General features: G+C 45.1%; 1 protein-coding gene across 20 annotated transcripts in view; it reads left to right on the forward strand.

Moving 5' to 3' along the window:
* The window catches only part of KIAA1217 (KIAA1217 ortholog), a 326984-nt gene that overhangs the window by 31025 nt on the left and 277772 nt on the right, over window positions 1–18187 (forward strand). The window contains exons 1-2 of one of the 20 annotated variants that reach the window (XM_027121833.1): window positions 613–757; window positions 2816–3033. The exons of 15 other annotated variants lie outside the window; for them this stretch is intronic. Coding sequence is in view for 2 of the 5 variants with exons in the window: in XM_027121830.1 (XP_026977631.1) it covers window positions 12607–12708 (102 nt within the window). In the remaining 3 variants the exon portion in view is untranslated. Of the gene's footprint in view, window positions 1–612; window positions 764–2815; window positions 3034–12401; window positions 12709–18187 lie in introns of those variants that run through there. 4 more of the 20 variants (XM_027121834.1, XM_027121832.1, XM_027121830.1 and 1 more) reach the window with 4 other exon arrangements.

Below are 18187 nucleotides of genomic sequence, written 5' to 3' on the forward strand. Positions count from 1 at the left end.
CTCTCTCTCTCTCTCTCTCTCTCTCTCTCTCTCTCTCTCTCTCTCTCACATTCCAGCAAAGAACCCGTTTTGCAAGTTTTGCTGGTAAAAAGCAGGAAGGGGGTTGCTGGAGAGTGGAGTAGAAAAGCCTTAGAAGTATTCATAGAAGGTTTTTCAAAACCCAAGTTTTCAACGTAACTTTATCCTGCAGAGAGAGGCACATGGCCCACTGTAGGTTTTTCTTCAACCGATTAAGCGCATTGTTGGACAGGGAGGGGCAGATTAACGAATGCCTATAATTTTGATCATTGTTTTCTGCAAAACAGCTCAGGCTTTGAAAATGAAGCCATCGTTCTTGGCAGAGTTTCTGCCAACAGCACAAATTATACTGTACAGAGATCCAAAGCCCCTAAAAAGGTTTCATTAATGAACAGTTTCAGATGATTGTTTAAGTCTTCGCCCGACAGGTAACGTTGGCATGTAAGCAGGTGGGGTTAGGGTTTCCGTGGAGATTTATGATGTCATGCTTGAAAGAGCATGTCAAGACAGCCAATTTAACAAGTAGCTACTCAAAAAGTCCTATAGGCTGGAAGTAGCTTTTATGCAAATGACAAAAGAGTTTCACTGGGAAAAACTGCAAAAGAAAACAGTAGAGACATGGAGGGGGGTTTACCTGACAGCTCGGAAGGATGACCCCGGAGTCCATTAGAGACAACAACTTCCAGGAGCCGAATTAGATTTTTCTGCTTCAACGGCCGCTTCACCTGTGGAGCTCCAGGTATGGGTAAATATGTTTTTTTTTTTTCTTCTGAGTTATTGCCAAAAATTATTTGGAAACATTGAGGTCTCTTTCTCTGCATTGTTCTCTTGGCAGGAAGCATTGAATCAATAAGCATGGCTTTCCCACACTGAATATTCGAGCGCTCACGCTTCAGGGCTGTTTTTTCAGGGCTTTTTTATTGAATGAACTGAGATTTTTGAATAGAGCTGAAAAACAAGTGATGCATTATGCGTTCTGCTGATTCTGCCCTGTGAATAATGCTGTAATAATGCGTAGGTAAGGATTAGAAGGATGACCTGAGAATTGAGATACTATATGTATTTGTGGATTATTCCCAGATGTTGGTTTCTTTCTCTCTTTTTAATTTTTTTCTTTAAACTCTTCGAACAGAACTGAAATTGGGACTATGTGTATTTCTGTATTTTCAAGTTGCAAACTACAACCCGTGGAATATTACAGAAACAGGTTTATGAGCATTGCACTTATTTTTTAAGTGTGTCTGTATATTTTTTTCTCACAGAGGCATTTTATAAGACTAGAAAAATATCCTGTTTGAGATATCAGAGTTTCTGGACTTGAGGGAAGCAGGAATTGTAAATCCTAAGACAGATAAAGGCTTCTAGGGTGGGGGAGTGCTTGATAAAAGTAGTTTTTAAAGCGCGCTTTCAGAAGGAAACCTTACTTTGGTGGTACGAGGTTTTCTGTTTGCATCAGTTACTAGCAAGACTGCGTAAACAGTCTTGCCGGCGATATGGATGTGATAACAATCGCCGAAGGTAGCTGTGTGTCTGCAAAGTTGACTTAAAGGGGTTAGTTTGGGGACATCAGGGTGCGATATGAGTAGTTAGGTCCACCAAGCTTAAAAGGCAATGAAAATCACATTTTTTTTTTCTCTTTCATACACTGCATAAGGTGAAAGCACAGAGTTAAGAATAAAGATAACCTGTGCAATGGGAATTTGGGCTTTTGAAAGCAAAACTATTTAGGAGCACGTGGACAGGATTTAAACTATTTTAAAAACTGACTAATGTCTGAGAATGAGAGCCTCCTGAAATTTGGCCATCAGCTAATGTAGGTTAGCATCTGCATTGATATTCATGTTAAATGGTTGGGTTACCACAGTTATTGCAGAAAATTCGAGGGGCAGAGAATTCTGCCCCTAACATCAGAATGCCTGGGTGTTGAATCCACCTCCTACCTGTGCAACCTTAGCAAAGTAAATTCATGTCCTTAAGCCTCAGTGTTCTCCTCCGTAGGATGGGAGTGATAATTGTGGCGTGGTGAGGATTAAATGACAAAATATATATTGCACAGTTCTCAGAATACAGGCTCCACGTGTTGACGATTGTTTTTATTTACTACTTTTGTGGTCCTGGACCGTTTGTAAAGTGTTTTCATCTTTTCCTTCATCTTATCATTGTAACAGCCCAGTGGGATTAGCAGAATCTTTTCATTCCCACTTTACAGATCAAGAAACTCTGGTTCAGAGAGATACTGAAATATACAACACGATAAGCCATCCTTCTACATTTCCTGCTATTTTTTTTCTCCTTTTAGGGGTCTCTAAAAAAAATTAATGTGTTCCTGAAATAACTCCCAGTGGCAACTATTATTTCTATAAAGTAATTAAAATACAAAATGCTAAGTGTGTCAAAGGAGCTAGGATATTCACGTTTTTACATTAATTATATGCGACATTTTTTTTCTTGACAGGCCAGAGAAGTGATATTAATTTACTTTTTACTGGCACCTACTGATAGGAGCTTATCACTGCAGAGGCTTATGTGGTTAACTCTTACCTGCCTGCGATTTTTCTGGGCCCTGCAAGAAGAGTCAGGTTTTGCTGTTACCTGAGCAGGAAACCAAGTCACCAGGAGGCCGTGGGAATGGCCACAGAGAGCTCGGGGTCGGACACACTGTCTTTTCTCCTTTGTCTTCTAGACCTTGGCAACTCCCTCCCTTGTCTACCTCCCAGACCAAAACAGCCCATAATTATATTCTACATCCATTGTGTGTCAGAGACAAATATGTTTTTCTTTGTGTTACTTTTAACAGCAGGGTTTCCAGCCAGAGAAAACACTCTGTTAGTTCCAGGGTTTTCCTAATGACTTGTCCGATGTTACCAAGTTGTCCACATCAGACTGTTCAGAATTGTTCGGGTTCCCCACTCCTAGAAGAAGGCTCTTAGCAGGAGTGGTGGGTAGATTCATCGAGTGGAATCCTGAAGGCGTTCTGATCTCTGAGCTGCTGAGGGCGAACTCATTCTGTCCCAGGTAATTCATTAAATGTGGTCATCTGAACGGCAGCAGGCTGTATGGTACCCAGTGCTGTTTGGGGACCCTGGGAAAAGCTCTGATTATCTCAAGGGCAGATCTCTGAGTCTGAAAGCAAAGGTTGATTTCATTCAGAGTTTCAGTTCCAAATATGAACCACCACGCTGCAAGTGGAAAGTAGAAACCAGTCATGAAATCAAACAGCCACAGGGTGCTGAATTCCACATTGGTTTGGAGTCACTCATGTATATTCTTATAATTTTTTTTCCCCACAGACTCTGTTTTAGAAGTCCATTAAGCTTTTTATTACACTTAATTGTTGTATTGCTCAGAGATTATCTGCTGACTCATAAGCAGTGATTGCATCTAGAAGCAGGTTTTGCACCCAGTGGGGTTGAATAAAGATTTATTGAATCACAGGGACTGTGCACACAAGGGTTCAAGGGCCAGGTTTCCTGGGTTCGAATCTTGTCTCCATTACTCACTAGTAGCAAGGTTTCCTGTTGAAGAACATATGTAGGTCTATTCATACTACCAATAAAATGTAACATCTGAATTTTAAAAGCCTCTTAGCACAGGGATTAGTGATCTTTAAATACAGTTGACCCTTGAACAATGCGGGTATAAAATCCACGTATAACTTTTGACTCTCCCCAAATTTAACCACTGATAATAGCCTACGGCTGACCGGAAGCCGTACCGATAGCATAAACAGCCGGTTAACACCTATTTTGTATGTTATATGTATAATATACTGTATTCTCACAATAAAATAAACCGGAGAAAAGCAAAAGTTAAAAAACCGTAAGGAGGAGAAAATACATTTACAGTATACATGCGTATTTATTGAAAAAAGTGGACTGACCTAGTTCAAACCCATGTTGTTCAAAGGTCAACTGTATTATACTTTTCTCTTTTAAAAACGTTTTGGAGATTTCTTCTTCAGAAAGAAAGGCACTGAAATCTCACAGTTCAGGAAGTGGAACCAGGACTTGCTCTGGGGGATGTGTGCGTAAAGCTCTTCCGAGTGGGGGTGAGGCTAGAAGCTGCTTAAGGCTCAGGCCCTTGTCCTTGCTATTCATCAATTTAACTTTGTCGGAAACACTGCGATATGGATGTGATAACAATTGCCGAAGGTAGCTGTGTGTCTGCAAAGTTGACTTAAAGGGGTTAGTTTAAGTTAAATTTAAATTTGTCAGAAACACTCCTGTTTAGAAGCTGATGGGGAGTTGTTTCCAAAAATCTATTTATTAAAAAAAAAACACGTCATCCTGGAAAATGGTGGCATCCCAGTTGATGTTGCTTTTCTCTTCAGTGTGAAGCCCTGAAGGGACCAGCAGGTGGACTGAGAAGGGCCTTCCCTCCTCCTGTCGGTTTTCTTTCCTTAACTTTTTCTTAAGCAGGAGAAACATAATTCACTGGAAGCAAAAATTCCTCAGGGACCTGAGTTTGGGATTTGTTTCTATGAGGAATTGTGAAACACCATGGCCAGGCTCTGAGTATGAATTTTGGCCACTGCGTATTTCAGGGTGAAATTTTCTTTTTTTTTTTTTTTTACATCTTTATTGGAGTATAATTGCTTTACAATGGTGTGTTAGTTTCTGCTTTATAACAAAGTGAATCAGTTATACGTATACATATGTTCCCATATCTCTTCCCTCTTGCGATTCCCTCCCTCCCACCCTCCCTATCCCATTCAGGGTGAAATTTCCTCAGAAATCATTCCGATATGGATTGCTTTCTTGTAAACTTCCCGTCCTGTGCATTGAACTTGTAACCTGATGAGAGAAAATATGGGAGAGAAGCCTTTTTTTTTTGTTTTCTGGAAGCATACTATCAAGGTAGACAGGGTTCTGAGGTTACCAAATCTCTCTCCTGTACAACCAAAACAAGTCCTCCTTGGCTTGTGCAGACGGTTGTGTAACATCTGTGCACCTGGAGGTCTTGGGGCCCGTGGGTTGTGGTGGAAAGGATGTAATTCCGGGCAACCTTAGGGAGGGAGGGACCAGAGGGGGGCAAAGGTTGGAGACTGGGGTGAGCTTTATACCAATGACAGGAAGTTCCGCTGCTTTTGCGTCCAGACTTACAGGCAGTGGGAAGGATTTTGAACTACTCCTTTGTACGAATGGCAAGAGTGAATATAAAGTATTACGCGTTTGGAGAAATCCCTTCTCTAGAGATCTTCCAGAGGGGAGCGTACAACTGATTTTATGTGATGACCTGAGGACAGTCAGTCCAAGGTAAAGGCAGGTGATAGCTTTTCTGGCCTCTTACAGCCCTAGGATTCTAGCCGGTGGTCTCCCCTCACACATGGTTCACTTCACTTCCACCCCTGCCTGTTTGCTCAAGACTAAGCAACAGAAGTGATAGTGGGTTTCCCATCAGCATTTTCACCAGGGTTCACCAACGCAGGTGGTCACATCAGTCCCCGTAAACCCGACGGTGGCACCGTCCTCCAAGCTGTTTGGGTGGCACAAGGCAGAAAACAAAGACCCCATCAGGGGGTGTTTTTGGTTGATCCCTAGTGCGCACTGTGAACTTTTCGGAAGGGACGTTCTTGGGCCTTACGACCTGCCACTCAGAAGGAAAGCAGTCTGCTGCCACACACGCTTTTTGGAATAGCTGACAAAACAGATTCGGATGGACCCTTGGTCATTTTCAGTCTTTGACATTAAGAATGTTTGTAAACACCCCTGAGAATGTCACATGGATGTCAAGTCACAATAGGCATTAGTCGGGTACATGTGTCACCGTCACGCAGCCTCCTGGTGCAGAGGGACAATTTTTAAAAATCGTCCTGTTTGCATTTTGCACCAGGAAAGGTTGCATGGGCCCCCTTCAACTTCAACTCTACCTCTATTCGAATCCTTTTTCAGGGTAAATTTTAAGACTGCAGAAGAGGGCAGCTCCAGCCCATTGACTCATAAAGGACCATTTTCAGTCTCTTCTTTGGGGAGTGTGTGCGTGTGCTTCTGTGTGTATATGTGTGTGTTTACAATGGTGAGAAGAGCCCGAACCGATTTAGAGCTATTCTGTCTTCAGAGCAATGAAAGTAGTACCCTATAATCTGTTAACTTGACCCTTCTTAATTGCTGTTTCGATTGCTTCTTTTTTCTCCCCCTGTTATGAACAGCACTGCGGTGACCTTCTATGTGGCTGTGCACATGTCAGTAAATCCAAAGCACAAATTCCTAGACGTCAGATTACTAGGTTTTTACTGTTCATTTACAGGGCTTACTCACATTGAAAGGTATTGCCCAGTTTTCTCTCAAAAAGACTTACCAGTTTATTCTGTCAGTATGAGTGCTTGAGAATCAGTTATGGTATGTTCAGATAATACAGTTCTGATAATACAGTCATGACAGTAGATGACGTAGGCTGGATGTGCAGGTGTGGACATGTAACCAAGCTATATTAAATAAGCAGTATTATTCATGGAGCAATGTAGGTAGTGGGATCCCATTTATTTTTAAAAGGCTGGGTCCTGTGTGTATGGAAAAGCATATCTATTTTCTGGGTACTTATTTTTCCGTTAAACATTTCTAGAATGACGCCTAGTAAATCAGAAAGAGGGACCAGTGGGCTGGTGAGGACTGAAGCTTTTTTTTTAACTTCTAGACTTCTCTACTATTTCTCTTTTTGTCATGTGCATAATACTTCCCTGGAGGTCAGCCGTTTCCAGGTGGGCTGAGAGAGTGGCTTTCTCATGCACCAGCCCATGAGCAGATTTGTGCTTTGATGTAGTTGTCCCTTGAAGAAGGAGGTGGTTCTCTTTTTTTCCTTCTTCTTGGGAGCAGTTGCTTCTGATGGCACTAGTAACCTTATTCCCAGCAGAATTTTCCCTAAACCATTTTATTCCGGTCACGACCCCATTTATTTATTTATTTCTAAATAAATGCTCTTTGGGGTTCTGAGCCTTAGGTGTGTGTGGATTAAATATGTTTAAGCTGCCTGAGCTTGTCAACAAAAGCACTAAATTCACCTTCCCTTGGTCAAGTCATCCTCTGACCAATGGTATAAAACATTCACTTCACGTCCACATGAAAATACTTTACAACCAAACTTCACCCCTTGCCCGTTAGTGGGAATCCGTTTGGGATAAAGGGTACTTAGGCTTTTATGTTAAGTCTGTAACTATATAACTATGATTCGGTTTCCTCGGTGAAAAAAGAAAAAGCCCTGTTTTAACATACAGAATATCTAGATTTGAAAAGACTTTTCTTTTACAAGTCAAGAATAGAAAGCATCGTGTCAGAGGCTACCTTTTAAAAGAAAAGAAACATTTTTTTTATGCTCCCAAATCTGTGAAGAAAGCTTTAGACGTTATTTTAAACTCCAGCTCCTTCTTAATTCAGGTGCCCGGAATTCATTAAAACTGCAAGTGATGTCTACATTCCCTTCACACAAATCAGTACAGATCTCCACTGTAATTAGACTTTTCTTCCTTTCTCCTTCTCCAAAGCTACTTCTGAAACTTCACATTCTTTCCCGGATATATATTTTTTTGCTTCATAAAATATCACAGTTCTTCTGCTAAATGCAAATATTTGCAAAAGAGAACCAATATAAAATAAATGCCTCTTAATGTGGTAGTTTGTGAATAAGTGTATGCCTGGCATTAGTTGGTTAACCAAAGAAATAATGAGGAATAACTATGCTTAGAGAGAAAAGGGTAGAATAGTGGCTGTGATGTGCAAAACGAGGAGAGCTATAATTTAAGCAATTCCATTAAAGAGAATATAATTACTGTAGCCCCAGGGTGGTGGCAGGTCACTCTTAAGCCTAACTGAACTTTTTCTGTATCATTAGAAAAATGGACCAAACTTCGGTATCATGGGGTAAATACAATATTTTCTTCCTCCAGATTTTAGATACCACTGGCTTTTTAAGACATATACATCCAAATCTCAAATGCCTTTATGCATGCCAAGATAATACATTAAAAAATTTCCCTGTATGTGTTCAAACCACTGCAAATAAATACATTCTAATGCCCATAATTATTACTATATGCTAAGACTTTCACACAAGTTATCTCATAAGCCTCTAAATGTAAATTAGGAAACCAAGGCCTAGAAAAATCTAGAGTTGATTCTTTTTTTTAAATTTAATTTTATATTGGAGTATAGTTGATTTACAGTGTTGTGTTAGTTTCAGGTGTACAACATAGTGATTCAGTTATACATATACATATAGCCATTCTTTTTCAGATTCTTTTCCCATGGAGGTTATTACAGAATATTGAGTAGAGTTCCTGTGCTAGACACTAGGTCCCTGCTGGTTATCTGTTTTAGATATAGTAGTGTGTGTATGTCAGTCCCAAACTCCTAGTTGATTCTTTAGGCGACCGAGCTGGGATATGAACCCAGCAGTTCTGCTGCAAACCTACAGCATCTTCCTGGGACCCTGGAGGTTATGAAAAGCATTGTTGCTTTCACGAGGGTGGATTTCCCAACAGGGAACGATAATCACGCAGGGGATGGTTTACCTCTTGCCTCTGTAGTCTCACATTCTTTTGCACCTCCTACCTTTTTTGCCATTTCAACATTACTCCAAAGGGTGGTCTTGGAGAATCTGAGGGCTTGGAACAGCAGTTCATTTTGTTACTTGTTAGCAGGTTTTCTGAAGTCAAGCCTGGAGCTGGCGCGTCAGGAATGCACTCACGAAGCAACCTTCCTCTTGGCGTTAGAGGAAGAAGGCCTCCTGCATGCATCAAATCCCTTCCTTTAGAAACCTGCGCTCTGTGTACAGACCTTTAGAATTCGCTCTAGAGGAAGAATAGTACCTGGTGGTTCTTAGAAAATGAAAATTTACAAAATGGCGTGCCTCACACCCTTTGCGTAATAACCTGCAAACACTCTCTCTCCCATTGCCAATATTTTTACGAGAGATTGCAAAAGTTCTTACTGGAATTGAAGGGACAAATTGGGCAACTTTCATAGGTAAATTCCTGGTGCAGGCCAGAATAAGTATGGGTCCCAGGCACCAGGCCTGGGGCCAGGTTCTCCAGACAGGCCTGGGCAAGGGCTTCTACAAATTTTTTTTTTGCGGTACGCGGGCCTCTCACTGTTGTGGCCTCTCCCGTTGCGGAGCACAGGCTCCGGACATGCAGGCTCAGCGGCCATGGCTCACGGGCCCAGCCGCTCCGCGGCATGTGGGATCTTCCTAGACCGGGGCACGAACCCGTGTCCCCTGCATCGGCAGGCGGACTCTCAACCACTGCGCCACCAGGGAAGCCCGAGAATCAGGAGTTTTTACATGCGAATCAAATTTCTTACATTAGGAGGGGGAAAAGAAATCAGACGATCAGTAAACACTGGGCTCAAATTCCTTTGTTAAAATTTCTAGAACTACGTTGCAGCTGTCCTGTTAAGATGGTGGGGGAGGGTAGCAGATCCTTGGGGTCATGACAGCCCTGTACTTTCTATTTATTTTTTTTAATTTTTATTTTTAATGTTTGTTTATTTGGCTGTACTGGATCTTAGTTGCAGCACACGGGATCTTTAGTTGCGGCATGCAGGATCTTTAGTTGTAGCATGCATGTGGGATCTGGTTCCCTCACCAGGGATCGAACCCGGGTCCCCTGCATTGGGAGTGTGGAGTCTTAGCCACTGGACCACCAGGGAAGTCCCAGCAGCCCCCTACTTTCCATCCCACACCTGTCTCCCTTACCTGCCTGACTCACATCGAACCGTTTTTGTTCTATGTAGGCTTGCTCCATGGGGCACTGTTGGTGGGAGGAATCTGGCCATTGTTGTTGGACAGAGTTAGGTTTGGGAACTGGTTCTGCCAGTTATTCTTTGTGTGGTCTTGGGCAAGTCCCTTAATCTAAGGAAGCTTCCATTGCTGCATCTGTAAAAAAAAAAAAAAAAAAAAAAGGCTAAGACCTCCTACCCAGCCAGGTGGTTTGCAGATCAGAGACAGTGTGAGAAGTACTTACCCCAGTCCCTGGCATGTAGTAGATGCTCAATTCACAGAAACAACATAATGGAAACATCTCATAAAGCATTTTATAAGAGAGGATCAGTGTCTACCCATCCAAGTCTTAAATACTCATAGGTTGTTCAAGGTGGAAGGGAGCACAGAGATGCCTCACAAAACATCCTGGCTTTATGGAGAAGGACTCAAAGCTGGGAGTTGACTTGTCCCAGATTACTCTGTTACTTCAAGGCAAACAGGTCCAGAGCCAGTGACTTGCCACTGACCCACACAGAGGCCTTAGAGAGTGGCTTTGAGGATTAGGAATGTGAAAGTGCTTCTTGAATTATTGAGTGTGAGAAGAATAAGGTAGTTTTGATTAGCATGGAGATGCACAGTGACTCAGGACTGTCGGATTTAGGAAGAATGGACTGTCACCCTGTCGTTCATTCATTCATTCATTCATCAGCATGGATTGAGTCTCTCGGTTGGACTGGTGCTCTGATTACAGCAAGCCTGACAAGGCCATTGCCTTCAGAGAGCTTTGACTCTAAAGAGCGGGTGGGAGGGGGAGGCAGAGGAGAAAACAGATACAGGGATGACTTCAGATTGAGAAAAAATGTGAAGGAAACGAGGAGGACTGTGTAAGGAGGAGCCCGTCATGCAAACAGTGGGGTAAGGCCCCAAGGAGGAGCCGTGAGCACAGGGGCCCCGAGGCAGGAAGCCCTGTGTGTCTGAAGAACCAGGTGACCTGGGAGAGGCAGCTGGAGTCCTAGTTCAGAGTTTGGGCTTTATTCTTACTACAGTGCAAAGGGTTGTAATCAGAAGAGTACAGAATAATTTTAGCTTTTGTTCAGATGCTGTTTTAGGCAGAAGTCCCTTTGGGGGGACAGAACTTTGAACTAAGCCAGTCTCCCCTCACTCCGTCTCTGGGACTGTCTCCAAAGGGGCTTCTTGGCTCTCCAGAGCCCCTCATCCCCTCACAACGCATGGTAGAGTCCCCAGTGCAGGCAGGTTACAGAATCCTGAGGGTCTGTGACTTGCCCACCCAGGAGCCCTCGCCTGGTGTCCAGAAACAGGATTCAGTGTTCAGTTCTTGTCATTAACCCAAAGGCCGAAGGCTGGTGCTTCTATTCTTTTTCTTGTTTGAATTTTTCGTAATTCTCAGCACTTCTGTCAGTCTCACTCTTAGGTCACTAAAATGTTTCCCCCTTGACCACAAAAAAGGCATTAAGTCGATGAAGTACTGCCTGAAACAGGATACGTGAGTCACGCGTCCCTGAGTTTGGGTTTTTCCAGTGACATTGTGATACATCAAACTTTTGCCTTTTCATCTGCTTTCAACTACAAAAAAGAAATCATTAATTTGTATTTCAGTCCAAGTCAGCTTTTTTGTTTTGTGATAGTTGATGTGAGGTCAGACAGATATTATCAATAGCAGAAACTACCAGCTTCCCCACGGAGCCCACCAGACGGCGCCCAGGGAAGGCTGGCTGATCCGTGCGGTGTAGACAGAGCGAATCCCACTGGCACCTGTAATACTGGCCGTTGTTCACTTTGTTTGTAAAAATTATGGAAATGCCGGAAAGGTGAGTAGATAGCATTCAACGCCCTCATTTTACAAGTAAAGAAATACTTAGAAAAGTGATGTGAATCGGGTTAACCTCACGCTTTGTGGGATCCAGGCTTCTGATGCCGAGTGACCCCTGCACACCGGCTCATGCGCTTTGGAGACCACATTCTCAGAATGGTCAGGTGGGGTGGAGGGCCTAGCACAGGTCCTGACATCAGGAAATCGGGGGCGTGTCCTTTGGGTGGTTCTCAACCCGTGGGCATCATAGCCTCCCCACCTCTTGGTTCTGTCCTGGAAGTTCCAGCCTTGAGGCAGATATGGCCAAAGATGAAGCATATTCACCATGACTGCACTGCCTCTGAGGATGAAGCAATTTGATCAGACGCTGCTGTGGAGGCAGTTGGCAGTTTGAGATCTGGCTCATGAAGCTATAAATACGTTTCCATGGGAACTGAGATCTGCAACTGCATCTGAACTTGCACTGCCCAATTGTGCTCATGAACTTGATTTATTTTGATGTGGATCATTTTTTTTTTTTAAGTCTTTATTGAATTTGTTACAGTATTGCTTCTGTTTTATGGTTGGGTTTTTTAACTGCAAGGCATGTGGGATCTTGGCTCCCCTACCAGGGATCGAACCCACACCCGCTGCATTGGAAGGCGGTCCACTGCCTTAACCACTGGTCCACCAGGGAAGTCCCATGTGCTGATGAACTTGAGATGCTGCCTTCCCACTCCGTTCGACTCGAATCTTTTTTAATGAGCGGTGGGCAGGCCGAGCCCATTTGGCCAAGTGAAATTTATGGAAAAGAGGCCCATCTTGCCTTGCTTTTTGGCGTCCACATCCAGATTTATCTAAACCCCACCCAGGTTGCATTTGCGTAGCTATGAAGAACCGGTATTTTCTATCCGTGAATCACACTCCAAATCCTCTGTCTGTCAGGCCTCTGTCTGACAGAGGTGCGGCAGCCCAGCTTCCGGGAAGGGGGGGCACGGCCGAAGGTGAGCGGAGTGTGGAGCGGGCAGGTCCCGCTGCCCGGGGATCGGGCAGGTAACTGCTGATGTCTGCTTTCGGATCTGGACATGGAGCCGTCCGTGTGCCCTCCTGTAAAAAGGCCAAGCAAGGAAGGAGGCGTCCTGAGTTTCTGCTGCCAGGGGCCCTGCAGTGCAGTGGACAAGAGCGAGGTACAGAAGTGGCCTGATTCTGGGGGTTGCCACCCCTCCCGGGGTCTCTTCTCTGCTGTGTAATGCATTCCTGACCACCTGGGCATCTCACCTGGGACTGAGCTCTTCCTGGCCCCTTAGTGCTGGGAGAGAGCCAGAGAGGGTCATGGATCACTGTGGTTTCTTTTAAGTTAAATTACGCTTCGGTGCCGAGGATGATTGCCCACAGCAGTTAAACCTTATTTCGTGGTAATTAAATTTCTTTTCTTTACTCTGAAAAATCTCTTCATTTTCTGTACAAAGGCAGGAAGCGTTTTTCTTTGATTATTACAGAACGTCTCCAGGTCAGGTGTAATCCATCTTACCACACTGGACTCTGAAAATACTGAGTCTGTGGAATCCTGATTTGGAAATGCCACAAAGAATAGAACCCTGAGTGCTTCCGGTTAAGAATTTTCTCAGAAACCAAAAACGCTGCTTTTTCCTCCTTCCTCCTCCCCTTTTGGTTCAGAGTTGTTAGGAGACTCTCAAAACATGCACGGCTGCTTCTAAGCCGGTCTGGATCACCTTTTCGAAGCACAGGGGAGTTTTGGCGTGTGTCATCTCGTTCCCTCCTGACTTAACCCCTACGCACAGGCAGTGCTGAGCTACTGGGGGAACCTGCAGAGCGTGGACAGTAGAAACTTCACCTCTTCCCACTGCTCCAGAGGTTGACCAGCTCTCTTCCCAGGAGGAAAACGCTTTCAGGCCGCAGGGGCAGCAAAGAGACTTTGGCTGAAGCCCACATTTAAAAAAAGAAAAGACAAAGAAAAATGTCAAGAATGAAAAGCCCTAAAACAGGAATTCATTGGATGAGTTCTATCATTTCATGTGCCTGGCTTCCCACTGCCAGAATCAAGGTGTTCTGAAAACCTTCTAAACACCTTTAGGAAATGGGTCATGGTTACCAAGTTTGACGGAGGGAAAAACTGACTTTTCATGAAGGAAGTGAACCAACTGTACTCTCAGAAACCCGAGTTTTCAGTTTTATTGGAAACGTTTGGCAGTATGAGGATTTGGGGGCCGTGTGTGTGTGTTGCCTTGTGTTTGAGCACGGGAACACTTCGGTTCAGACTCATGTCGCCCTCTCAGTCTTGGAGGTTGGTTCCCTGGCCCAGTGTGCCTTGTTCAGACGTTTTGAGCTGCTGGCAGCAAAAGAGCTGGGGATCGAGGTATGGGATGTCGGGTCTGCGGGGAATAATTACAGAATAAGACGCACAAGGTCATGGGCAGGAGAAAGAAGATGCTAGTCATTGATGTGGAGAAGAAAGAAAGGCCCAGGGACCAAGGACCGTACAATTTGGACCGGGCAGAGCAAAGGAGTTTGAGTACGTATAAATGTATTTAACCAAGATGGTCAGAAAAATCTTTTTTCAAAGAGGGTACGAGTGGAGTGAGGTCAGGGAATTCACAGTCATGGTATCGGTGGAATGATAAGGAAAGGTGATGACTTGAGTTCTGCCCTCTTCCAGAACAGAGGATTCAGAGCATCCCGTTCTAGAGAGGACATTTCTATTTCTACCTGGTTTTCTTCTGGCTGCACCTCGCGCAGCTTGTGGGATCTTGGTTCCCCGACCATGGATTGAAGCGGCGCTCTCGGCAGTGAAAGCGCTGAGTCCTAACCACTGGACCGCCAGGGAAGTCCCCAACCCGGTTTTCTAACGGCTTTTAAAACTTGGGTCTATGAGGAAATGCAGAGGAAGCTATCATTAGAATCGGTTGGCCGGAAGTGCCAAGCATGTTATTGAGGGAGGATGGAGCGGCCTTCGGGGGGCGGGCTTGGAACCACACTCCAAATTCCCCAAGACCGATCAGAACCTGGATCCAGCTGGACCCCTGATTCCCTCACGCAGCTCCAAGACCCTTTTCTTGTCTAAAACTAACTCAGAGCAGGGCTTCCCTGGTGGCGCAGTGGTTGAGAGTCCACCTGCCGATGCAGGGGACGCGGGTTCGTGCCCCGGTCCGGGAAGATCCCACATGCCGCGGAGCGTCTGGGCCCGTGAGCCATGGCCGCTGAGCCTGCGCGTCCGGAGCCTGTGCTCCGCAACGGGAGAGGCCACAACAGTGAGAGGCCCGCGTACCGCAAAAAAAACCCCAAAAAACCTAACTCAGAGCAAACTCTAACTCAGAGAATCAGAGAACACAGGAGCAGGAAGTTGTATCCAGCCATTCCCCAAGTGACAGATGAGGTCACAGGAGCCAGAAAGCTTAGGTGACTTGTTCAGGCTAACAGCTCAGCCTTCCTGAGAGTCCTGTGAGAATTTTACCCAGCTTATGACCCTCCTTGAGGAAGGACAGACGGATATGGAGAAGGCAGGATAACGTAGGAGTCCCAGGTGGCTTGGGCACACGCCCTGCTGGCTCCCCTGTGCCCCAGCGTCCTGCCTTCTGATGCTCCTTGGCCTGATTCAGGCCGTGCCTCCTGACTCTGCTTCTGGCTCTTCCTTCAGTGGACCACACAGGGTACCACAAGAAGCTGAATGCTGGTCCCGCCCAGGCAGCGCCTTTCCCTGGGCTCATGCCTCTCTCTGTTAAAAACTCTGGTGACGAGCACTGTCTGTGACATGTGTTATATGCCACACAGTTTCTGGATGGGGAAGGGAAAGTGATTGTAGGTAAAAGGGGAAACTATCACATAGTTACTTTTTTTATGGTGTTATCCAGACCTCAGATGCAGACGTGCACACGCACACACGTAATGGGATGGGATGTTTGAAATGCTGACTGGCTTTGAAAGCCTGAGGCTAACAGTTGTAGTAAGTGAAAGGTGACTGTAAAAAGGCAAATTTGCAAGGACCTCTCAGTTTAGTCCTAAACAGGTTTTTCCTCCAATTGTCCCTCTACTTGTGCTACTCAGTGTGTAAAGGTACACAGTTATACCAGCCCCTCGATTTCCTCTAATTGTTTCATCTATTGTGCAGTGTCTAATACATTACACCCTTATTAAAGCTGTCTGCCCATTTATCTTTATTTCAGAAGTCCGAACGTAGGGCCAGCATACACTTATGTTCAGTGTTGGTGAAATCTAAATGTAAGTAAAATAAAAATAAAAATAGTATATACCCACGTTAAACAAACAAGGGGCAAATCTGTGAAAGATCCAGGCTGAGAATGGGGACCTGTGACTCGGCCTACAGTCTTGTTATTGAAGATGAGCATTATGGTGACTAAAACCAGAGCCAGCCAGGTGCAAACAGCGCTCAGAAAATTCCTGTCATCCGGGGGCTTACGGTTTAATGAGCCTGTAGATACCTATCAGCATTGTGTCATCACAAAGGTGATAGCTTGTTCCAGCAAGCGATTTTTCCCTCAAAGCCCAGGGCTCAGGGGCAGCTTTTCAAAGATAAAGCCCTGTCTGATTCTAACAGACGCATGTGGGCAGAAGTTAAGCTGCCCTGTTCAACTGTGATGAGATTCCAGCTCAAGTCAGTCATCAGGGGATTGTGTTTGCAGAGGACTCTGCTATTTTTTTAAAAAAATAGAGGTATCTTATCTGTGTGTCTGTGTTTGTGAGCGTTTCTTTTCTTTTCTTTTTTGTTTTTGACCGCACTGCATCTTAGTTCCCCAACCAGGCATCGAACCTGTGCCCCCTGCAGTGGAAGCACAGAGTCTTAACCACGGGACCGCCAGGGAAGTCCCAGCGTTTCTTTCAGTAGGAAAATGCAAGCACAGATTTTTCACAAATTAAGTTGGGAGATTTCTCATAGTCTTTCCTAACTAAACGCATGCTTGCCAGATCGCTTGGAATTACCCTAATAAGAACTTTGTCAAAATACTTGGCGCTAAAAATGAGCCCTATTTGGGGGTCCCTTCCGGCAAGTCCTGAAATCTGTAAGTGAGCCCTGTGTTTCCCCTCCTCACCCCTTCCAAGAGTCCAAGCACCCCTGAAGATGCCATGCTCACAGGGTAACCTGGGGATGGCTCCCTTGCTCGGGTCCCACCTCCACCTGCCCTGCAGAGGGGTCACTCCCAGGCGTGATGGAAAATGTCCTGTCTCAGTGCTTCCCACCCGCCTCATTCTTTCTCCCCTAGATAGAGGAAGGGGGATGTGAGAGGAAACACAACAGACTTCTGTTTCCTTCCCTGCACCCAGGCCCAACCCCCAACACACACACACACACACACACACACACACACACACACACACACACACCCCTCTCCCAGGGTTGACACACACACACACACACACACACACACACACACACACACCCCTCTCCCAGGGTTGACACACACACACACACACACACACACACACACACACACACACACACACACACACACACACACACACACCCCTCTCTCCCAGGGTTGAGATTCTTTCTCCTGTGTGACTGGATTGTGAAGGGCCAGACCATTCCATCTGGGTTTTGGCTCAGTTGCTCAAACGAGCTCAGGTGTCTGAATCCAGAATTTTCCCATGGTTTTAAAATTTGGTCCTGCAGATCTGTCCCCACCACGGAAAACCGAGGGGCCTTCCTTGGATTTGTTTTTCTCACCCTGTAAAGAAAACAGAAAGCTTTAGACCTCGTTGGAAGAGCCTAAGTAGGAAGGAAAGATCGTTTGAATCAAAGCAGTCTCATTGTAGAGTCATAAACCTGGATTTCGTGTGTGTGCGGTGCTAGCCGGAGGAATGAACACAGGGGTCGGACCTCTTGGATGGATTAGAAAGGGGATGCAACAAATGAGCAGTTACGCTTCAGGCAGCGTGTTTCCACCCATATTCCTTAGAAGGGCTCTCTCCAGGTGGATAGGGAACCTCTGACTAGGGAGATACCAGGAAAAACAGAACAAAGTGTTTGCCACAGTCAACATCTGAATTGCGAAAGGCACAAGCATATTTAAAAAGACAATTTTGAGATGTAAAACAGTCCACTCTCAGCTTTATTTAGACTACCCCCTCTTCTCTAGACTTGATAGAAATTGTTAAATACTGGGATGTGACACTATCTCGCCTCACCTGTTCTGTCAGTGAACAGAGGTGTCTGTTTGTTACCTTAGTCTGCCGGACTTCCGTGAGGAAAAGTGAAGTAACAATAGATTCACAGTATTGGAGGTGGAGGCTCAAAATGCCTCTTCATAGAGGAGACCTCGTTACCGAGCTATGTGACGAAGTCACCGTTCCGTGTGTCAGTTATGGGTAGTGGTTCTCGATGCCACAGAAACAATGTACCAAGACCTCTCTGCCCTTATACTGTACGTGTGTCATTCCCCATAGGACTGTTTATGGCTATAGGAGTGTATCTTCTGAGCTGGTTGTACGGTACCCGCCTTTCACATAGTGCTATAGAAGTGCTTTTAGTCTACAGGTTAGCTGATCTCCAGTGCTCTGGGTTTTCTGTTGTTTCTGTGGGAAGTGGGTCCTGAGTTCTAATTCTGTACTGGGACTAGTAAGTGCTTCTTTCCCTGGCTGGGAGGTGGAGGGTGGGCGATGGAGGGGTGGGTACGTGAGATGGGAGCCGTT

The sequence above is a fragment of the Aethalodelphis obliquidens genome, unplaced genomic scaffold (genome assembly GCF_003676395.1).
Source record: "Aethalodelphis obliquidens isolate GAN/ISIS:26980383/991018 unplaced genomic scaffold, ASM367639v1 scaffold23, whole genome shotgun sequence".
Lineage (NCBI taxonomy): Eukaryota > Metazoa > Chordata > Mammalia > Artiodactyla > Delphinidae > Aethalodelphis > Aethalodelphis obliquidens.